Source organism: Argopecten irradians, chromosome 10 (assembly GCF_041381155.1).
Source record: "Argopecten irradians isolate NY chromosome 10, Ai_NY, whole genome shotgun sequence".
Lineage (NCBI taxonomy): Eukaryota > Metazoa > Mollusca > Bivalvia > Pectinida > Pectinidae > Argopecten > Argopecten irradians.
In genome coordinates this window covers 16,841,544-16,861,766 of record NC_091143.1, presented here as the reverse complement: position 1 = coordinate 16,861,766, position 20,223 = coordinate 16,841,544, and the positions used below count along the sequence as shown (strand labels likewise).

At 34.3% G+C, this 20,223-nt stretch overlaps 1 protein-coding gene across 1 annotated transcript; it reads left to right on the top strand.

The window, feature by feature from the left end:
* The first annotated feature begins 580 nt into the window (after positions 1-580).
* LOC138332570 (cyclin-dependent kinase 7-like) lies at positions 581-19,777 on the top strand. Its single transcript, XM_069280572.1, has 10 exons — positions 581-686; positions 4,901-4,960; positions 5,431-5,532; positions 5,892-5,960; positions 6,299-6,409; positions 6,688-6,806; positions 7,183-7,286; positions 7,900-7,972; positions 15,177-15,340; positions 15,499-19,777. Exons 1-10 carry the CDS (start codon positions 633-635, stop codon positions 15,525-15,527), a joined length of 885 nt encoding a protein of 294 aa, XP_069136673.1. The 5' UTR covers positions 581-632; the 3' UTR covers positions 15,528-19,777.
* The last annotated feature ends 446 nt before the right edge of the window (positions 19,778-20,223 follow it).

The window sequence follows — 20,223 nt, the reverse complement described above, 5'->3', positions numbered from 1 at the left end:
TGCTCGTTTTTCATAGTTTAGCCGACAGAGCACTGACAACCCTCGATCTACATCCTAGATGTTCATATGGTTACTATCACTGTCGTCCATGCAAACATACCATAGCAAAACTGAAGAAGAGAGAACAACACTTTTTGTAGATCTATTCAAAATATCCTCGACACTGGAGGGGTAACAAATTCGTTTTCAATTTTGGAAATCATAAAATCGAATTCTTGATATCCAAAATTATCGTTTCAGCATTGGTAAAACAAGTGAGAATTTATTTCTTTATATCCATAATTCGAATTCTTGATATCCAAAACTCGAATTCTTGATATCCATAATTCAAATTCTTGATATCCATAATTCGAATTCTTGATATCCAAAAAAAAATGGATATCAATAAACGAATTTTGGATATCAAAAATTTGAATTTTGGATATCAAATATAATAATTTTGGAAACCAAAAATACGAATTTCGGATATATCAAGAATTCGCATCCATCAGAATGTGAAATTCCGGAAACGTTGCTTTTGGTTTTACTTTATCAAGATACGAATGGTCAGTTGAACGTTTGTCGCGGTTGAGCTGACAGAGACACAAAAGCGTCTAACAAACATAGAAGACCGCGACGGGCACCAACGCGAAATGGACGAAAAGCAAGTTCGCTATGAGAAAATAGAGTTCTTAGGCGAAGGACAGGTATAATTTTAAACTATTTTATGATATTGTCACAAATTTTCGCTCACATTTACAATATAGAGCAGAAAATATCCCACTATCGTATTTTTAGCAACAAATAACACATAAGAAAAAGTGAGCTCAAACTTTTTCCTGTCGTGTCTTGTTCAGCTGTCAATACTGTCAGTTTTCAGCTAACGAAAATTAGCCACTTTTTATCTTTTTAGTGTTTGTTAATTCATTATTATCATTATTTGTTTACGGTAGGAAAAGCGGCTCCGGGATTTACAGAAAATCATCTGCGATAATTTGTTAATTTAGAAATAATTTGTCTCCACTTGTCTAGTAAAGTACTGTAACTGTTATGTTGAGTATAACAACTGTTCCTTAAAATATTAAAGAAGCCCAGAAAAGCTTAAACTCTCTCAAGTTTTATATTAAAACCAATAAGCATATGATACTTTTTACTTATATGTTTATTGTTGTTAATTATTATTTTTTAATATTGATTATTAATGTAAACTAATTAACACCTTATATATACTGTAGTCAAAATTACAATTCCAGCATTTTAATTCTCTCTCAATTTACAAATAGACATAAAGCAGCAAAGCAATTCCTGTCTTAAAACCCCTTGCTAGCTCTTATTATAACTTGCAACTTGTCCATTTATTTGATTAATAAACAGCCTAATATATTGAATAAAAAATCTAAAATGTTGTCAATCTTTTATTATGACGCTTTTCAAAGAGAAAAGAACATGTTTGTCGGATGTCATTTCTGAGGAGCTATTCATGATTTCAGAAATAAATCTTGGAGGACTTGTTATTTTTAACATCTTCAATTTTATATAATTATATATTAATATATTATTGCAATTTTCTGATCCATAGGTGATTGTATTGGAGGAATTAAGTTATTGTCAGATTTTGTTTTTCTATACATTCATAATGCAGTCGATTGGTGTTGTTTTTTGTTCGGTAGATTGTCTCTAAAACCTTTTTTTAGTCCACCATCAAAACTAATTGGCACACTGGACCATAAAGTATATCACAGGTCCAAACCAGTATCTGACCACCTGTCATGACCAATCCACAAAAGATTTGTCACCTTTGGTTACCTTTCACAGTTTGTTTTATTGATGACACCTGTTTTCACTCATGATTAAGTGTTGACAATTAAAGGTTAACAATAGTCTTTTACATTAGTAGTATATACTTATATTTTATACCCTGGTATTACTGCCCTTAGTAATTATAAGAAAGGTAATAAATTGTTATAATTTATTACCTATGACACTCTGGATATCATCAAGAACATTATTTTTTGCTCTTGTTATCAGACAGTTGATTTAATTATCTTCAATATACAAATATATCCTCTATTTTCACCCGTTGATTGAAGATTTTAACAGTAGTATAGGGAAACATGGATATGATATATACTTTTTTATATAAAATCAAAAGCATTATTAAAGTGTACACGGAATGGTTTGGTATATAAGGCTTGATAAATGTGTGATTGTATAAAATTTAGAATGGAGAAAGTACGAGTTTCATAGCGAATACGGTATTAGAGATAATGCGACTTTTCTCTAGGACACACCTGAAGCCCCCAGCCATTGACCCCGATTCGGGACCCCTGACCTGTGACGTCACGAGGACAACGGGACCGACTCTACTCGCTTAGATAGAGTGGCGATTTTCTGTGTCTGCCATCTAATATAAACTATCTGTTTGTAAATATCGATTTTTACAGACACAAGTACCTGTGTACATGTCCGATACCTATTTAATATTATCCTCAATCACAGATATGAGTTTGGAATACGCTTGAAAATAGGAATTTATACCATGCATATATTGATGTACCTGTCGTAGACAAATGAACATTTCTGCGCGATTTCTGCACAATTATACACAATATAATGTTTATAATAATACACGTACGTTGTAAATCTACGGTATTTGGAACCACATATACATGAATATTATGTAAAGGATTCTTGACTAAGTTATCCAAAACTCGACTCGGGCTCGGGTCGTTGTACTGGTCAAATCCGCTTTACAAATTTCTGACTTTTTCATATAACCTACCCATACGAATTAAGTTATGATTCTAAACAGAATTTTTCGCATATACGTAAATGCATCTACTAATTGCTTTATATCTGAAATTGATCCTTTTTTTTTACGAAATACATTCAGCTTTCATATAATACAATACATCCGGCGACTTGTTGATATTTCGCTCAAGTTCATTTATTAGTGTCTTTAATTGAACAAAATAAATCATGCACGAGTCAGTTGAAAAAGATTGAAGATGTCTATGTCTAATCCAAGTTGCAGATATCTAGTATAGAACAAAATCAGAACTGTACTTCCGAATAGCCAATGTCGTGCTGCGTTTATCTCTGTACCTGTATACTGCAGTAACTGAAACGCGTAGTCAACCGTAACTAATGAGGGGGCTTATAACCAGATTACGTAAGAAAGGTGTTTAGTGATCTGTCACGCTTCGTTGATTAGCTCACGTCAGGTGTCAAAAGTAAGATCACAGGTAAGTTAGCGATGGACCATCATTTAATTGTTGTAATGTCATATTTGTTTAAAGTTATAAATCCTTGGTTTACAGTAAAATATACCGTTCGAACATAACATATAACAAGTGTATAAATCACTAGATGTATACATAATTGCATATTTTAGAATGACCGATGTATACATTTGTCTCGTATATATATTTCTAGTTATATGTATATGTATTTTCATAACAGAAACAAGAAAATTATTTACAAATGGCATGTCGAGAAAGAACAATGCAAATATGATGCACAATGTCAGAATTTTGATATTTCTGGTAGTTGCTAGATTTTGGATATCCAATTCTTTGTGAATTTTAGTCAATATCGATCATTATATTATACTAATAATGATAATCAATATAACCAATATATTGTTAAAATAACGCATGTTCTCATACATGTACATGTAGCTATAAAAGGAAGATAGACTCGTTACAGCTATAAATGAATTATGTATTTTAAATTCACTTTCTCAAGTGGTTTATTTTTTTTTATTTACTCTCCCTCCCAATTTATGTCTATGATATCTACGTGTATTGAACTATGAAATACATTTAACACCTTTTCTTTTCGTTATGCTGATTCTTGAAATCCATAGGCCAAGTGAATTTTTATTTATACAGAAACACATTCAAATGGATAATTATATGACCATCATTTTTCGAATTCGTCTCTTTTTATATGACATTATGAAAATTGAATATTCCCCAGGTTTGATAATTTAGTAAGCTGTTAAAACAGAGATAAGATCTCTACTTAAAAGTTTTTACACAAGGTACACCTGGCTTATACCAGAAACATAAATAACTTCCGCTAATCTACTTATGTATTTAGCATGATTTCAGTAGCAATATCGTCACCATAACTGTATACTGTATATATATCTGTAAAATTCTCGTAACCCCATTTTAGGAATACATATATGTCCACCTTTGTGCTATAACTCCACTACCAAACACCTCACTGCCGTTGTCCTCGTGACGTCACATCCGGTTATTCCCCAAATCAGCGTGAGCGGCCGATTCCCTGATTAGCAATTGATTAACAGGTAAAAATCGAGCACTTCGGAGGGCGGTATCTCGGTACTGAAGCGGCCGATTTTGATGCGGTTTTCAACATTCTTGTCAGGAGATTAAACAGAATAACATATCTACATATCATTTTCCATTCCGTGTACACTTTAAACAAGATTTAGTAATAAATCAAATCGTCAATAGGAGTGACTGAAGAGTCAGTTATGTTGTAATAATTTTTCACACTTAATTTTGAAATTATGTGATGGTTTGCTACCAAACATCAACAGGATTATAGACTATGTTTTGATAGAAGGTTTCAGATTGATGATGACTATCTTTGGGAAACTGAAACTTGTTACCAATGTTGTAACCCTGGATAATGATTCCAGATACTAGTTAGCTTCCATGATTAAGATTATGCCTCAAAACAATAACCCAAGATACCTTTTTTGAGGGGGGTTATGTTATTACCAGACATTGTCACCCTAGTTTTAGAAGACTTGATAAAAAGGGGAGGGAGCTTAGTGCCAGTGAATTACAGTATCATTAGATGGAATACTGCATTTTAGACCATTTACTATTTACAAACCCAGTAGTATGAATTTGAAATAATTAGTGTATTCTTTTGATTTCAGTTTGCTACAGTTTACAAAGCTAAAGATTATAAAACCGGGAACATTGTTGCCGTGAAGAAGGTGAGTATACTAGTGATTTAGAAAAATAGTGTATAGAAATGTTTTCCAATCCTGTACATATTTAAGCTGCAATTATTTGTTGTTTTAGGGTTTTATCACTTTAATAGACCACCCTTTCAATAAATTACAACTGATCCAATTCATGTGCCATATTGTTGAACCTGTTGATGCATTAATTAAGTCAAGATGTAAAAAATGAAATTTTATTGCTGAAAGCAATATTCTTTATTTTAGTGTGTATTGATTGAAATTTTAGCACAGCATTAGGCCCTCTTTCAAGTTTTACTTTAGAATATTTAAGCAATTTTCTCAAAATTTGAATTGACCTCTTAAAGTTCTTATATAACCTCATTGCTTTCCTGAGATGAAAGCTAGCTCTTATCTAAAGTCCGAAAAGATATAGAAGTAGGAATCTGTTTAGTCTCTGAAGTTATTTAGGGATAACTGACTTTTTATTATTTGTACCTCAGATAAAAGTAGGCACGCGGGCTGAAGTCGCTGATGGAATCAACAGAACGGCGCTCCGGGAGATAAAATTACTCCAGGAGCTAAGTCATACACATATCATCGGGGTGAGTTAATTATATATAGATGTACAATCATTATTGTGTCATTAGTTTAGATTTGTTGCAATAAGTAACCAGATAGAAGGTTATTATTTATTCACATTTTGGCATATGCCATAGAAGCTAGTTCTATAGCCATGATACTGTTTTGATACAGATTTAGGAAACCAGGGGCTAATCCAGATGGCATTGAAAAGGGAGGGGGGCATATGTACATTTGTTGAAAAAAGGGTGAAATTTATACTAGAATGAAGAGACATGACAGTCAAACATGAATAACTGCTCTAATTTACCGGCTTGATATCTTTTGTTCTACATTGTCATACCACTGAGCAAAGAAATTAAAGATAATTTTGTATTTTCAGCTCCTTGATGTCTTTGGACACAGGTCAAATGTCAGTCTTGTTTTTGATTTTATGGAGACAGATTTAGAAGTGAGTATTATGGGATAACATATTGTTGACCTGTACAATTTTTAGGAGTCTCATTTCAATACCAGTGCAAACATCACAAAAGCATGCCTACCCAAATAAAACCAATAAGGTTATTCATGTCTATGCATAATTTATTGGCAATAGCTTTAATCATCCTCTTTTCCATTATAGAACTTATGTTTTGTTTGAGTACAATTGTATCATATAGTTTTGTCACAAATATTTTATACAATGTATACATCTTTAATGCAATTTTCCAAGGTGGGAGAATAAATTATTTGTACTGTCAAAAAAAGAATTTTTTGATTCTGTTTAATTTTGGTTCCTCTTTGTTTCAGATTGTTATAAAAGATAATGAGATTGTTTTAACTCCAGGACATATAAAGTCATATACACTACAAACTCTGAAGGGTTTGGAGTACCTTCACTCCCACTGGATATTACACAGAGTAAGTTAGACAGAATTAGACATGTAGTTTGGTGAAAAGCTATGATAGTTAATTGGTAATTGGTGTAAAACATTCTACCTGTCACCTGCATATCAGTATTGTGATTACCAATAAGTAAGCTGTCTGGCTACTACCACAAGTCCTCTGCTTTTGGGTCATAGATGTCAAACTTTTAATGACTATCTCATAAACCTCATCTATCAAATCTACCAAATCTATCATTAGCTCTCCACCTTATAAATGTTTTTAATTTTTTGTGTTTCTTTTCATTTTACCAGGATTTAAAGCCAAACAATTTACTCATAAACCAACAAGGAATACTAAAACTTGGTGATTTTGGCCTTGCAAAGTTTTACGGATCCCCAACGAGGATTTACACACATCAAGTGGTAACAAGGTTAGTATCGGGCATTCCTTCTGTTAAACAATCTAAATAAAAATAATACTTACTAAAAGTTTAGAAGGGGAGTGATGTAAATTAGCAACTTTTGATATGTTGATTTCAAGATTTTCAAGCTTTTACTAAACCAAACTAAATATTCTCTTTACTGATGAGAAAGGCATAAAAACATAGATTCATGTGATTCTGTCTGTTGAAAAAATAAATTGACCAACAAATTGTTCCTAATAGAATACACTTGTCAAAGCTTATTTGTTTATTACATGTACAGTCAAACCTGTGTATAAAGACTAGCCAAGGTCTTTGTAGTCATGTGGTCTTTATTATAATGAATTTGTGTTTTAATTGTTTATTTTGACTGATTTGTTTACAGATGGTACCGGTGTCCAGAATTGTTATTTGGTGCACGACAGTACGGGACAGGAGTGGACATGTGGGCTGTAGGATGTATACTGGCAGAACTGTTACGACGAGTTAGTACACATCTATTATAATGTAACAGTGCTATAAATCACTTTGTTATGACAAGTTAGTGCACATCAATTATAAGGTTACAGTACAGTAAACCACTTTAAATATTTTTTTTGTAAGACACAAGTTTTCATGTAGTTTCACAAGAATGCAAATTCAAACATTTATACCGTTTTCACCTCATTATGAAACATTTCATGAATAATTGTATATATGAGTGCATGATTGTCAGTAAGAGACCATGATCACAACTTGATGTATTCGCAAATATGTTGAAAATGATGAATAATGTGATTTTTATATTGTATCCGCAAATATTCAGCATCATAAGTTGTTTGACATCATAAAGGTTATTACTTTCCAAGCATGTGAAATAACAGCTAAGAGTGATGTATAAAAGTTTGGTGCTTTTGCCAAACTGAAAAGGTTTTGAACACAAATAAAATCCTAAATGTATACATCTTTTATTTAATGCAATTTTCCAAGGTGGGAGAAAAAAACTCATTAATTGTACTGTCAAAAAAAATTTTTTTTGATTCTGTTTAAAAATTTTGGTTCCTCTTTGTTTCAGATTGTTATAAGATTTGTTAAAAAGATAATGAGATTGTTTTAACTCCAGGACATATAAAGTCATATACACAAAACTCTGAAGGGTTTGGAGTCTTTTTCACTCCCACTGGATATTACACAGAGTAAGTTAGACAGTTTAGACATGTAGTTTGGTGAAAAGCTATGAAATAGTTAATTTGTAATTGGTGTTCAAAAATTCTAATGTCACCTGCATATCAGTATTGTTTTTACCAATAAATGTAAGCTGTGTGGCTACTACCACAAAGCTCCTGAATCTGCTTTTGGGTCATAGATGTCAAACTTTTAAGGTACTATCTCATAAACCTCCTCTATCAAATCTACCTCATAAGCCTCCTAATGTTATAAATGGGATTTTTCTTATTATTTTGGTTTTTTTTGTGCTTTGATATTTGTACCAGGATTTAAAGCCAAACAATTTACTATAAACCAACAAGGAATACTAAAACTTGGTGATTTTGGTCTTGCAAAGTTTTACGGATCCCCAACGAGAAAAATTTTAAACACATCAAGTGGTAACAAGGTTAGTATATCAGGGCATTCCTTTTAAGTGTTGTCACAATTAAATAAAAATAATAAAAATCCAGTCACTTAATGTACTTTTAGACCCAAGTTTTAGAACCAGGGCTGTGATGAAATTTATAACTTTTGATATATATTGATTTCAAGATTTTCAGTTAATGTACCTGTCACTAGCCTTTACTGAGACCCAAACTGTAAACACCAGGGCTAGTGGTTATATATACTGATATATATCATTGAGACCCAAACTGTAAACACCAGGGCTAGTGGTTATATTATATATAGTATATATATCAGGACACCCCTTTACTACTCGTCCACTCAGTTAATGTACCTGTCACTAGCCTTAACTGAGACCCAAACTGTAAACACCAGGGCTAGTGGTTATATATATATATATATATATATACTCAGGACACCCCTGTTACTAGGACACCCTTTACTACTCGTCCACTCAGTTAATGTACCTGTCACTAGCCTTATGAGACCCAAACTGTAAACACCAGGGCTAGTGGTTATATATATATATCAGGACACCCCTTTACTACTCGTCCACTCAGTTAATGTACCTGTCACTAGCCTTACCTGAGACCCAAACTGTAAACACCAGGGCTAGTGGTTATATATATATATATATATATATCAGGACACCCCTTTACTACTCGTCCACTCAGTTAATGTACCTGTCACTAGCCTTAACTGAGACCCAAACTGTAAACACCAGGGCTAGTGGTTATATATATATATTATATCAGGACACCCCTTTACTACTCGTCCACTCAGTTAATGTACCTGTCACTAGCCTTAACTGAGACCCAAACTGTAAACACCAGGGCTAGTGGTTATATATATATATATATATATATATCAGGACACCCCTTTACTACTCGTCCACTCAGTTAATGTACCTGTCACTAGCCTTAACTGAGACCCAAACTGTAAACACCAGGGCTAGTGGTTATATATATATATATATATATATCAGGACACCCCTTTACTACTCGTCCACTCAGTTAATGTACCTGTCACTAGCCTTAACTGAGACCCAAACTGTAAACACCAGGGCTAGTGGTTATATATATATAAATATATATATCAGGACACCCCTTTACTACTACGTCCACTCAGTTAATGTACCTGTCACTAGCCTTAACTGAGACCCAAACTGTAAACACCAGGGCTAGTGGTTATATATATATATATATATATATATATCAGGACACCCCTTTACTACTCGTCCACTCAGTTAATGTACCTGTCACTAGCCTTAACTGAGACCCAAACTGTAAACACCAGGGCTAGTGGTTATATATATATATATATATATATCAGGACACCCCTTTACTACTCGTCCACTCAGTTAATGTACCTGTCACTAGTCTTAACTGAGACCCAAACTGTAAACACCAGGGCTAGTGGTTATATATATATATATAAATATCAGGACACCCCTTTACTACTGGTCCACTCAGTTAATGTACCTGTCACTAGCCTTAACTGAGACCCAAACTGTAAACACCTGGGCTAGTGGTTATATATATATATATCAGGACACCCCTTTACTACTCGTCCACTCAGTTAATGTACCTGTCACTAGCCTTACCTGAGACCCAAACTGTAAACACCAGGGCTAGTGGTTATATATATATATCAGGACACCCCTTTACTACTCGTCCACTCAGTTAATGTACCTGTCACTAGCCTTAACTGAGACCCAAACTGTAAACACCAGGGCTAGTGGTTTATATATATATATCAGGACACCCCTTTACTACTCGTCCACTCAGTTAATGTACCTGTCACTAGCCTTACCTGAGACCCAAACTGTAAACACCAGGGCTAGTGGTTATATATATCAGGACACCCCTTTACTACTCGTCCACTCAGTTAATGTACCTGTCACTAGCCTTAACTGAGACCCAAACTGTAAACACCAGGGCTAGTGGTTATATATATATATCAGGACACCCCTTTACTACTCGTCCACTCAGTTAATGTACCTGTCACTAGCCTTAACTGAGACCCAAACTGTAAACACCAGGGCTAGTGGTTATATATATATATATATATCAGGACACCCCTTTACTACTCGTCCACTCAGTTAATGTACCTGTCACTAGCCTTAACTGAGACCCAAACTGTAAACACCAGGGCTAGTGGTTATATATATATATATATCAGGACACCCCTTTACTACTCGTCCACTCAGTTAATGTACCTGTCACTAGCCTTAACTGAGACCCAAACTGTAAACACCAGGGCTAGTGGTTATATATATATATCAGGACACCCCTTTACTACTCGTCCACTCAGTTAATGTACCTGTCACTAGCCTTAACTGAGACCCAAACTGTAAACACCAGGGCTAGTGGTTATATATATATATATCAGGACACCCCTTTACTACTCGTCCACTCAGTTAATGTACCTGTCACTAGTCTTACCTGAGACCCAAACTGTAAACACCAGGGCTAGTGGTTATATATATCAGGACACCCCTTTACTACTCGTCCACTCAGTTAATGTACCTGTCACTAGCCTTACCTGAGACCCAAACTGTAAACACCAGGGCTAGTGGTTATATATATCAGGACACCCCTTTACTACTCGTCCACTCAGTTAATGTACCTGTCACTAGCCTTAACTGAGACCCAAACTGTAAACACCAGGGCTAGTGGTTATATATATATATATATCAGGACACCCCTTTACTACTCGTCCACTCAGTTAATGTACCTGTCACTAGCCTTAACTGAGACCCAAACTGTAAACACCAGGGCTAGTGGTTATATATATATATATATATATCAGGACACCCCTTTACTACTCGTCCACTCAGTTAATGTACCTGTCACTAGCCTTAACTGAGACCCAAACTGTAAACACCAGGGCTAGTGGTTATATATATATATATATATATATCAGGACACCCCTTTACTACTCGTCCACTCAGTTAATGTACCTGTCACTAGCCTTAACTGAGACCCAAACTGTAAACACCAGGGCTAGTGGTTATATATATATATATATATATATATATATATCAGGACACCCCTTTACTACTCGTCCACTCAGTTAATGTACCTGTCACTAGCCTTAACCCAAACTGAGACCCAAACTAGTAAATATATATATTCAGGACACCCCTTTACTACTCGTCCACTCAGGTACCTGTCACTAGCCTTAACTGAGACCCAAACTGTAAACACCAGGCTATTATATATATATATATATCAGGACACCCCTTTACTACTCGTCCACTCAGTTAATGTACCTGTCACTAGCCTTAACTGAGACCCAAACTGTAAACACCAGGGCTAGTGGTTATATATATATATATCAGGACACCCCTTTACTACTCGTCCACTCAGTTAATGTACCTGTCACTAGCCTTACCTGAGACCCAAACTGTAAACACCAGGGCTAGTGGTTATATATATCAGGACACCCCTTTACTACTCGTCCACTCAGTTAATGTACCTGTCACTAGCCTTAACTGAGACCCAAACTGTAAACACCAGGGCTAGTGGTTATATATATATATATATATATATATATCAGGACACCCCTTTACTACTCGTCCACTCAGTTAATGTACCTGTCACTAGCCTTAACTGAGACCCAAACTGTAAACACCAGGGCTAGTGGTTATATATATATATATATATATATATCAGGACACCCCTTTACTACTCGTCCACTCAGTTAATGTACCTGTCACTAGCCTTAACTGAGACCCAAACTGTAAACACCAGGGCTAGTGGTTATATATATATATATATATCAGGACACCCCTTTACTACTCGTCCACTCAGTTAATGTACCTGTCACTAGCCTTAACTGAGACCCAAACTGTAAACACCAGGGCTAGTGGTTATATATATATATATATATCAGGACACCCCTTTACTACTCGTCCACTCAGTTAATGTACCTGTCACTAGCCTTAACTGAGACCCAAACTGTAAACACCAGGGCTAGTGGTTATATATATATATATATATATATCAGGACACCCCTTTACTACTCGTCCACTCAGTTAATGTACCTGTCACTAGCCTTAACTGAGACCCAAACTGTAAACACCAGGGCTAGTGGTTATATATATATATATATATATATCAGGACACCCCTTTACTACTCGTCCACTCAGTTAATGTACCTGTCACTAGCCTTAACTGAGACCCAAACTGTAAACACCAGGGCTAGTGGTTATATAATAATATATATATATATATATATCAGGACACCCCTTTACTACTCGTCCACTCAGTTAATGTACCTGTCACTAGCCTTAACTGAGACCCAAACTGTAAAACACCAGGGCTAGTGGTTATATATATATATATATATATATAGGACACCCCTTTACTACTCGTCCACTCAGTTAATGTACCTGTCACTAGCCTTAACTGAGACCCAAACTGTAAACACCAGGGCTAGTGGTTATATATATATATATATATATATCAGGACACCCCTTTACTACTCGTCCACTCAGTTAATGTACCTGTCACTAGCCTTAACTGAGACCCAAACTGTAAACACCAGGGCTAGTGGTTATATATATATATATATCAGGACACCCCTTTACTACTCGTCCACTCAGTTAATGTACCTGTCACTAGCCTTAACTGAGACCCAAACTGTAAACACCAGGGCTAGTGGTTATATATATATATATATCAGGACACCCCTTTACTACTCGTCCACTCAGTTAATGTACCTGTCACTAGCCTTAACTGAGACCCAAACTGTAAACACCAGGGCTAGTGGTTATATATATATATATATATCAGGACACCCCTTTACTACTCGTCCACTCAGTTAATGTACCTGTCACTAGCCTTAACTGAGACCCAAACTGTAAACACCAGGGCTAGTGGTTATATATATATATATATATATATATATCAGGACACCCCTTTACTACTCGTCCACTCAGTTAATGTACCTGTCACTAGCCTTAACTGAGACCCAAACTGTAAACACCAGGGCTAGTGGTTATATATATATATATATATATATATCAGGACACCCCTTTACTACTCGTCCACTCAGTTAATGTACCTGTCACTAGCCTTAACTGAGACCCAAACTGTAAACACCAGGGCTAGTGGTTATATATATATATATATATATCAGGACACCCCTTTACTACTCGTCCACTCAGTTAATGTACCTGTCACTAGCCTTAACTGAGACCCAAACTGTAAACACCAGGGCTAGTGGTTATATATATATATATATATATATATATCAGGACACCCCTTTACTACTCGTCCACTCAGTTAATGTACCTGTCACTAGCCTTACCTGAGACCCAAACTGTAAACACCAGGGCTAGTGGTTATATATATATATATATATATATATATATATCAGGACACCCCTTTACTACTCGTCCACTCAGTTAATGTACCTGTCACTAGCCTTACCTGAGACCCAAACTGTAAACACCAGGGCTAGTGGTTATATATATATATATATATATATCAGGACACCCCTTTACTACTCGTCCACTCAGTTAATGTACCTGTCACTAGCCTTACCTGAGACCCAAACTGTAAACACCAGGGCTAGTGGTTATATATATATATATATATCAGGACACCCCTTTACTACTCGTCCACTCAGTTAATGTACCTGTCACTAGTCTTACCTGAGACCCAAACTGTAAACACCAGGGCTAGTGGTTATATATATATATATAAGGACACCCCTTTACTACTCGTCCACTCAGTTAATGTACCTGTCACTAGTCTTACCTGAGACCCAAACTGTAAACACCTGGGCTAGTGGTTATATATATATATATCAGGACACCCCTTTACTACTCGTCCACTCAGTTAATGTACCTGTCACTAGCCTTAACTGAGACCCAAACTGTAAACACCAGGGCTGGTTGTATATATATATATATAAATAAGGACACCCCTTTACTACTCGTCCACTCAGTTAATGTACCTGTCACTAGCCTTAACTGAGACCCAAACTGTAAACACCAGGGCTAGTGGTTATATATATATATATATATATATCAGGACACCCCTTTACTACTCGTCCACTCAGTTAATGTACCTGTCACTAGCCTTAACTGAGACCCAAACTGTAAACACCAGGGCTAGTGGTTATATATATATATATATATATATATCAGGACACCCCTTTACTACTCGTCCACTCAGTTAATGTACCTGTCACTAGCCTTAACTGAGACCCAAACTGTAAACACCAGGGCTAGTGGTTATATATATATATATATATATATCAGGACACCCCTTTACTACTCGTCCACTCAGTTAATGTACCTGTCACTAGTCTTAACTGAGACCCAAACTGTAAACACCAGGGCTAGTGGTTATATATATATATATCAGGACACCCCTTTACTACTCGTCCACTCAGTTAATGTACCTGTCACTAGTCTTACCTGAGACCCAAACTGTAAACACCTGGGCTAGTGGTTATATATATATATATATATCAGGACACCCCTTTACTACTGGTCCACTCAGTTAATGTACCTGTCACTAGCCTTAACTGAGACCCAAACTGTAAACACCTGGGCTAGTGGTTATATATATATATATCAGGACACCCCTTTACTACTCGTCCACTCAGTTAATGTACCTGTCACTAGCCTTAACTGAGACCCAAACTGTAAACACCAGGGCTAGTGGTTATATATATATATATCAGGACGCCCCTTTACTACTCGTCCACTCAGTTGATAAGATAACAGGAGTATTAATCAATATGATTAAGAGTATATTAATACAACAGAGTAACTGATGTGATTTTACAGGCTCTACAGATGGACTACTTTGTAATGAAGCCCTACCCAACCCCCGGTCATCTACTTCCGATGCCGGGTAGTAATAAAATAAAGGACCAGAATCAACTCGATAATAGATTTAGCCTTAAACGGAAACTTCAGGGCGATACAGGTAAGATGAATGACATCACAAATACAAGAAAGTATGGCAAATAAAGACATGCTGAAAAATAAAGAGAATTATTTGAATAATGTAACTAGATGTGCCAATAGTGGTTCTATCAAAATATGAATCCGTATTCTTAACAATTTTGTACATTATCCTTACAGGTGGTTTAGTAAAGAGGCTGGTGTTTTAACGGAACATGGACAGGAGAGAATATATTGATGCAGTGATCTCATTGATAAGATGTATACTGACAAGCTGTTGAGGATTCATACCAATCACTCAGAATTTGTTTTTGTCGGTTCACATTTTGAAACTGTCAAGTTAAATTAAAGAACAAAACAAACTGATAAGATAAGGTTGATATTATAATAGATTAAAAGTGAAAATATGTTGATTTTGGTTTTGAAATTGAAAATTCAGAAAAAAATGAATATTTTTTATGAAACTTTTCATTTGACAAAATATGAGATTTTTTTTTTACATAACAGATAAAATTTAAAAAAAAATTCTATAGATTCTCTGTTAGATAAATTATCATTATTTACTTAAAATGAATCCTGATTTTACATGGTAACAGGAAAAAAACTGAAAGAATAAAATAAAGAACTTTACTTGTATGAGAACTTGGAATAGTCAGATCTCCTTGTATAGATTAACAATAATGTGAAAATGTAGTGATATTAGAGATCGATATCGAGTGAGTGTGTTTGGTGTCGTTTGTTTCAGTGAGTGTGTGAATTGCCATCCTCATTATTTATTTATTACACCCATCACTTGTTGATCATTTTCTGCACGTTGTTACAGATTTGTGGACAAATGGACAATTGTTTTGTTGAGTTTTATGACTTCAAGTTGTTAAGACTGTTAGATTATTGCTGTAAAGATGAAACTAAACACGAGAGGAAATTTGCCAGAGTTAAGAAAAGTTATTCAGCATTTAAATGTGCTATTTGAGTGTATATAAAACCCTCATGTAAAATTTGTGTTTTAAAATTTGGAAATTACCACCAGAGGAGATAATCAGTACCAAAGCAACTTTTCCCGCCATTAAAAAGCCAAAACTATTTCCTGTGATTTTAACCTTCACAATTTTTTTCACTTTATTTTTATCATTCTGGGTATGATGAGAAATTTGAGTTTCTAATGTAACAGATACTGTATATTACTGTTTTAAAAACTTAGTCTTATTCTCAGTGGAGTGTATCACCATTATAGTAAGTTTTAATGAAAGTGTTGGCTGTAAAATGAGAGCAAGTTTTCCGATAAAGTTATTTGTATAATAAACAACACATGATCGTTTCTAGTGAAATAAAAATGATGAATTTGTCTCTTTAAATGACAGTCTCCAATGTATACATTGTAGTATATAAGGAGAAAATATATCTTTTATTGACATTTTTTTTGTACAGTTTATTCTATCTGCTTTTTTGATACAGCATGGGATGTTTCATAATTTTTTTGAGAGAGATGCCATAAGTTGCTTTAAGGTATTCATGCTATGGAGTTATCTGCCCTTGTGGATAGGTATTGGTTGTGACTTCAGTTGTTTGTAAATGTAAGGCAGGGGAAGATAATTATATAATGTACAAAGAAGGAATAACTTTGGAATGCATGCATATGAAGCAAACAGTCAATAGACTAGAAGGATCAACTTGAAGAAAACAGGCAAAACCTTCTCTCAAGAGTAGATAACTCTGTAGAAAACAAAGGCATTATTTGTTCTATTATTAATGATGGTCATAGCGACACAGTTGTATTGTGTACTTGTTATATTCCTTAATCTAGCAACAAGAGGTTTATGTATTTTGTTGTTGATAATGTTAACATGACCGTTTGTTTTTGATTATATTTATTAAAATTTTTGTTTAATATTCAGAAATGATTACAAAAAACTTTATATCAAAATCTGAGGTGAACGTCCTTTAATACAAACTGTTCTTTCAAAATTCAGACACTGAATGAAAAGGAACAGTAGGTTTTTATATTCGTTTTAGGGGACCAAAACATTATGATCAGATATTTTTCTAAGACTGGATTTGGAAATGTGGAAATTGTTGGTTTCTTCTGTTAAAAAGAATTGTGAAAATATTGGAACATTTTTATGGGCAATAATATCAGATTGTGTTTGAACATGTGATAGTGCCATTAACAATATAATACAATTTTGGTTGATATATTGTGTCAAGACTGTGATGCAACTTTTGAACTGTACTTACATATGTTTATTGGTTAAAGAATTGGACTGTTTTACATTATAGTAGAGGTTGATAATTTAGTATGTTCAGATGTATGTTTCAGTATCATTGATGCTTAAAGATGAAGTTTATGTACAACTGAGCCAAACTTACTATCGCTTTGTTTCATTGTCAATTCTTTTATAATTATAATAAATATTGACAGGCAAGTGAACAGCCATGTAATGTCACATCTGATAAGGTATTCAACACTGTCAGTCATTTTTGTTTCTTACAGTAATTTATGTATGTCTATAGTTTAGTAAAATTGATGATATCTAGTTCCTGGATTACCACCTACCATGACTCAGCCTATTGCTAGGCTTTCCTTGTAAATTAATTACACATCATTTACAAAATCTTTCGGATTATGAAGCCATAGGCAAAAAGCAGGATATTCTTCGTAGTAGCTATTTCTACTATTGAATCTGACAAAATAGTATACACTTTTTTTTTATCTTTCAAATAGTGTTCACAGTCATTGCCAAAATTGAATCAAACTCGTAAGAGAATGATTGATTTCTCGACAAAAGTTTTTCCGAAAGTTTGTTCACATGTCTGTGTCTTTAGCACTGCCTGTACGTTCTAGAAAAATGATAGTAATTTTGATTTTCTGTTTCATTTAGTCAAAATACCTGGGAAGAAATGTTGAGATGTCCCGACATATAACCACTTGCCTTCCACCTCTAGGTTTCAAGTTCAAATCTTGTTTGGAGCAGTTGTCAGTGGTATCCTTAAATGATTCTGACTGATAAAACAAACCAAACAAATAAATCTAAGAAAAATGTTTTAATTAATAAAATGGAATTTTTGTTTCATTATAATATCTTTTCCATTCTTTCATCATGGTATTCTTTCTCAATGAACATACAGAATAAAAAACTTTTATTCAAGATTTTTGAAAATTAAAAATTAGTTTTCTTCGCGTTGTTGAACACCTGTGTTAATTTTTACCTCACCTCTGCTATCACAAGGATGCAACTGTTTTGTTATTATTTATTCTGTTTTCTTAATTTGCACTTTGTTGAAATGTGAGCGCATTTCTTAGTTAATTAAGCCAGTGTTTGGTTTTCATCTGTAGAATCTTGCCTCTTGAATGATTTTAAGTGCTGTTTTGGATATATGTATGACCCTTAACAAACATTTTATATCGATAGACATAAAAACATAAAAAAATGAAACAAAGTTTGTTAACAATTTTGTTTGTTTCATCTCTTCCTCTAAATGTTATAAATACTTTTACAACGAATATGTTTGATATACTGGTACATATTGTATATTGTACCTGTCCGAAGATCACCTGATTGAGAGAGGAAAAATGGTATTTATAGCCAGGTGGTCTGTCAGGTCAAACTGGAAATGTGGTCTTGTCAAACAGGTGATCTTTATATAGAGGTGGTCGCTAAGGCAGGTTTTACTGTACCAAGTCTTTTTGATATAAATTAAATAGTTATTGTGCAATGAGACTTACAGTTATGCAATGTTTTAACGGATAGCATTCATGACACATGTACATGTGAGGATATTGAAATTTATATGCATCTGATTTAGTACAACCAAATACTAACATACTTCAGGACCCAGTTTCAAGAACAGCACTACTAGGGTTAATTCAAAATTCCCTCTCGGAAAGCATTATAGCAGTTAAGGAAAGTCACTTGGAGGAATACTTTCCCTTTAACTTCTGTAATGATTTCCTATGAGGAATTTTTAATGAAGGCGTCTCCTAAGTTAAGAAAATGTTCCTGAAATAGGAAAATAAGTTTAGTATTTAAATGAGAAGTTTATATATATTCACATGTATTGATCCCGATATAGTTTAATCTAGACTATTAAACTTCTATTTGATACTGTTGAGGTTATTTTTACCTTGGATTTGTGTCTGCTTAAAGCAAATTTAAACAAAACATCTAAGTATCGGAAATTGACCAAAAGGGAAAGTCCCTTGTCTTGATTAACAGAAACTCTTGCAGATGAATTTGAGTTCTATGTGATTGAAAAACACAATTTTTTTATACTAAGTCAATCAAACATATAAAAATGTAGATAACTTACAATGGCTTGAGGAAAATGTTATTTTTATGTTGTCTCATTCAAGCAATGATGGCGAGCAAGCATTACATTAGACAAATGTAGCAATTATGCAATTTAGATAATCTTGTATGTTGTTGTCAGCCAAGTCGAAATAAACTCTTATAATATAGAATGTTTGTCTGGCTTTTCTCACGAGTTGAATCATTTATTTTGATAGTTCTGGTGGCTTCTAAAGGAACAAGCCAAGTTTGACCACTACAATTGAGTCAGTAAATGATTGAAACAGACTGAAATTTAACTACGGACAAAACATCTGTAGGTAGTTTTACCTCACCTGAGCTATATTGCAATGAGGGAGGATCATTTGTGCGACTTCTATTAGCCTTTCTCAACAGAGAGGGATGAAATTTAATTCAATGACTAGTTAAAGGATCCTTATTGATAATTTGTGTTAAGACTTGTGGGGGGAATCAAAATGGCTACCATGACAATCATCTTTAAAAAAAATAGTTCAGCTCCTGGGCTGTTTTCGTTTCTTCTGAACAACCCGTTCAACCGTTTGTTAAAAATTATCATTTCAAGTATAAATCCTAAAAGACCTGCAGTTTTTGATACAGG